Here is a 2459-nt window from a genome sequence, read left to right as displayed (position 1 = left end):
TAGCCAGGATGGTCTCGATCTCCTGACCTCGTGATCCTCCCATCTCAGCCTCCCAAAGTGCTGGGATTACAGGCTTGAGCCACCGCGCCCGGCCTAGTCTCGAATTCTTGACCTCATGATCCATCTGCCTTGGTCTCCCAAAGTGCTGGGATTACAGACGTGAACCACTGCGCCCGTCATGGAAGCACTGGTTATTTTGCTGACTGGTTGTTGGCTTGACACTCTGAATAGTATGATTGATGAGAGCATGAGCTCTAGAGTTAAGACTACCTGTGTTCAGATCTGGCCCTGCCATTTATCAGCTGGACAACCTTATACAAGTTCTTCACTACTTGAGGCCCTACTTTAGTCATTTGTGAAATGGTAAAAATACTTGTCTGCTAGTAGCACTGTAAAGATTAAATGTAGTGAAGCATGCATTCAACCATTTCCATAGCAATACTGCATAGCAAAGCACCCTGACACTCAGGGGTTTAAAACTACAGTTATGTATTTTTTTTCTTTTTTTTAATTTCAATAGTTTTGGGGATACCAAAGTAGTTGTAGGGGATAACCAAAACCCACATTCCTTAGTGGTGATTTCTGAAATTTTAGCGCACCCATCAGCCAAGCAGTGTATACTTACACAATATGTAGTCTTTTATTCCTTACCACCCCCAAGTTTCCTCCCTGGGTCCCCTAGGGCCATTATATCATTCTTATACCTTTGAGTCCTCATAGCTTAGCTCCCATTTATAAATGAGAACATATATTTGGTTTTCCATTCCTAAAGTTACTTCACTTGGAATAATGGCCTCCAGCTTCACCCAAGCTGCTGCAAAAGACATTATTTCATTCCTTTTTTGTTTTTTTCTTTTCTTTTTTGGTTGAGTAGTATTCCCTGGGGTATATATACCACATTTTCATGTATCCACTCATTGGCTGATGGGCCGTTAGGTTGGTTCCATGTCTTTGCAATTGTGAATTATGCTGCTAGAAACGTGTGTGTGTGTTTTTCATATAATACACAGTCATGTATTTTTTGCTGAGCATCTGTAGGTCAGCCAAAGTTCAGGTGATTGAGCTGGGCTTTGGTTGGCCTTGGTTACTAACTGTAGGTTGAGTCTAGGTCTGCCCCCATGTCTCTCTTATCACCCTTGGTGGCTGCACAAGCCAGGTTCTTCTTATGGTGACAACAGAAGCTCATCAGGGAAGGCTCGTCCTCCTACACATTCCAAGTCACTACAGAGATCGTGTCTACCAGCATCCCATGGTCTAAAGCAAGTCACAGAGCTGAACCCAAAGGCAAGTAGTTGGAAAGGATTCTCCACCCACCAGGCAGCCATGGCAAGGTGGGAATGTTCTGTATAACACAATTACATGGGAGTGAAGAATTGTGACCAATAGTTCAGTCTAGCACAAACACTTTGCACAGTGTCTGAAACATAATAAACATTCAGTAGATACCACCTATTATGAATTGTTATGGCTCCTTTCTTGGTAGACATATAAAGTCTTACATTAATAGAAGTTGTGCTTGTGTATCTACAAAGGATAATCTTTGGACTTTTTTTCTTATTCTATTTCTCCTTCCACAGATTTACTTTGCACCAAGGACAAGCTGTCAGCCAGTTTCTGCCAGACACTGAAAGCCATGAAGAAATGTTCTGTGCCCACCGTGAGGGCTCAGTGCTGCTTCTCGTGTCCCCAGACACACATCACCCACAGCCAAAGGCAAAGAAGGCAACGGTTGCTCCAAAAGCCCAAAGCACTCTAAGCCCCAAAGGAAGCCACCTTCCACCAGACTGCAGCAGCCTGCTGACCATGACGTGCTTTAGCTCTGGGAGCTGCTTCATTGAGGTTTTGCTTCATATATTTCAGGTTCAACTTTGGGTCATAATGAAACAAAATCCATTGTGTTCCTCTAGCCACAAAATGTCCCTCACAGGAGGCCTAGGCTGCCGTACTTGCTTCTCCCTGATAGGAAGGTGAAATAGCTAGGAGAATCAGGCAGCACCTGGTATCGGCTCCTGGGAAAGGTGCCAGGTTACAGATTTGTGAAATGTTGTATTTTTGTTCTCCCTTGAAGATAAAAACAAAGAGACCAGTTTTCTCCCCACTACCTCAAGAGTATCAGGCAACAGAGCCACCCTTACCCAGGGGACAAATAATCTTCTTAATTTATCTTGATGAATACCTTTCTTTTTTTTTTTATTTCCTCCCTGCCTGGGGCAGCTGCTATTTAAAATGTCACAGTGGAGCTTTAGGAACATTCCTTTAATTTATGCAGGCAGAGGACTGCTTTCTTCACCCCATGTGCCACTAGGGCAGGAAGAGAAAGTGCTTGTTACATCCCTCAGTCTCTTCCTCCATCCCTGTAGGGCTCCATATCTGGGCTGCTTAGAGTCTCCTGCCAACTTCAAGACACTAAGAGGAAACAGGCATAAGAAATACAGCCTAAGGGATTTAGGTCACTTACA

At 43.9% G+C, this 2459-nt stretch overlaps 1 protein-coding gene across 2 annotated transcripts in view; it reads left to right on the top strand.

The window, feature by feature from the left end:
• ADAMTS12 (ADAM metallopeptidase with thrombospondin type 1 motif, 12) overlaps positions 1-1763 on the top strand; it is a 375774-nt gene extending 374011 nt beyond the window's left edge. For both annotated transcript variants that reach the window (XM_011952570.1, XM_011952571.1), the window contains one exon: positions 1578-1763. In XM_011952570.1, coding sequence (XP_011807960.1) covers positions 1578-1756 — 179 coding nt within the window. In that variant the 3' untranslated portion in view covers positions 1757-1763. The remainder of the gene's footprint in view (positions 1-1577) is intronic.
• Positions 1764-2459: the final 696 nt, after the last annotated feature.

The sequence above is a fragment of the Colobus angolensis genome, unplaced genomic scaffold (genome assembly GCF_000951035.1).
Source record: "Colobus angolensis palliatus isolate OR3802 unplaced genomic scaffold, Cang.pa_1.0 Scaffold341, whole genome shotgun sequence".
NCBI lineage: Eukaryota > Metazoa > Chordata > Mammalia > Primates > Cercopithecidae > Colobus > Colobus angolensis.
This window is presented reverse-complemented; position numbering and strand designations above follow the sequence as displayed.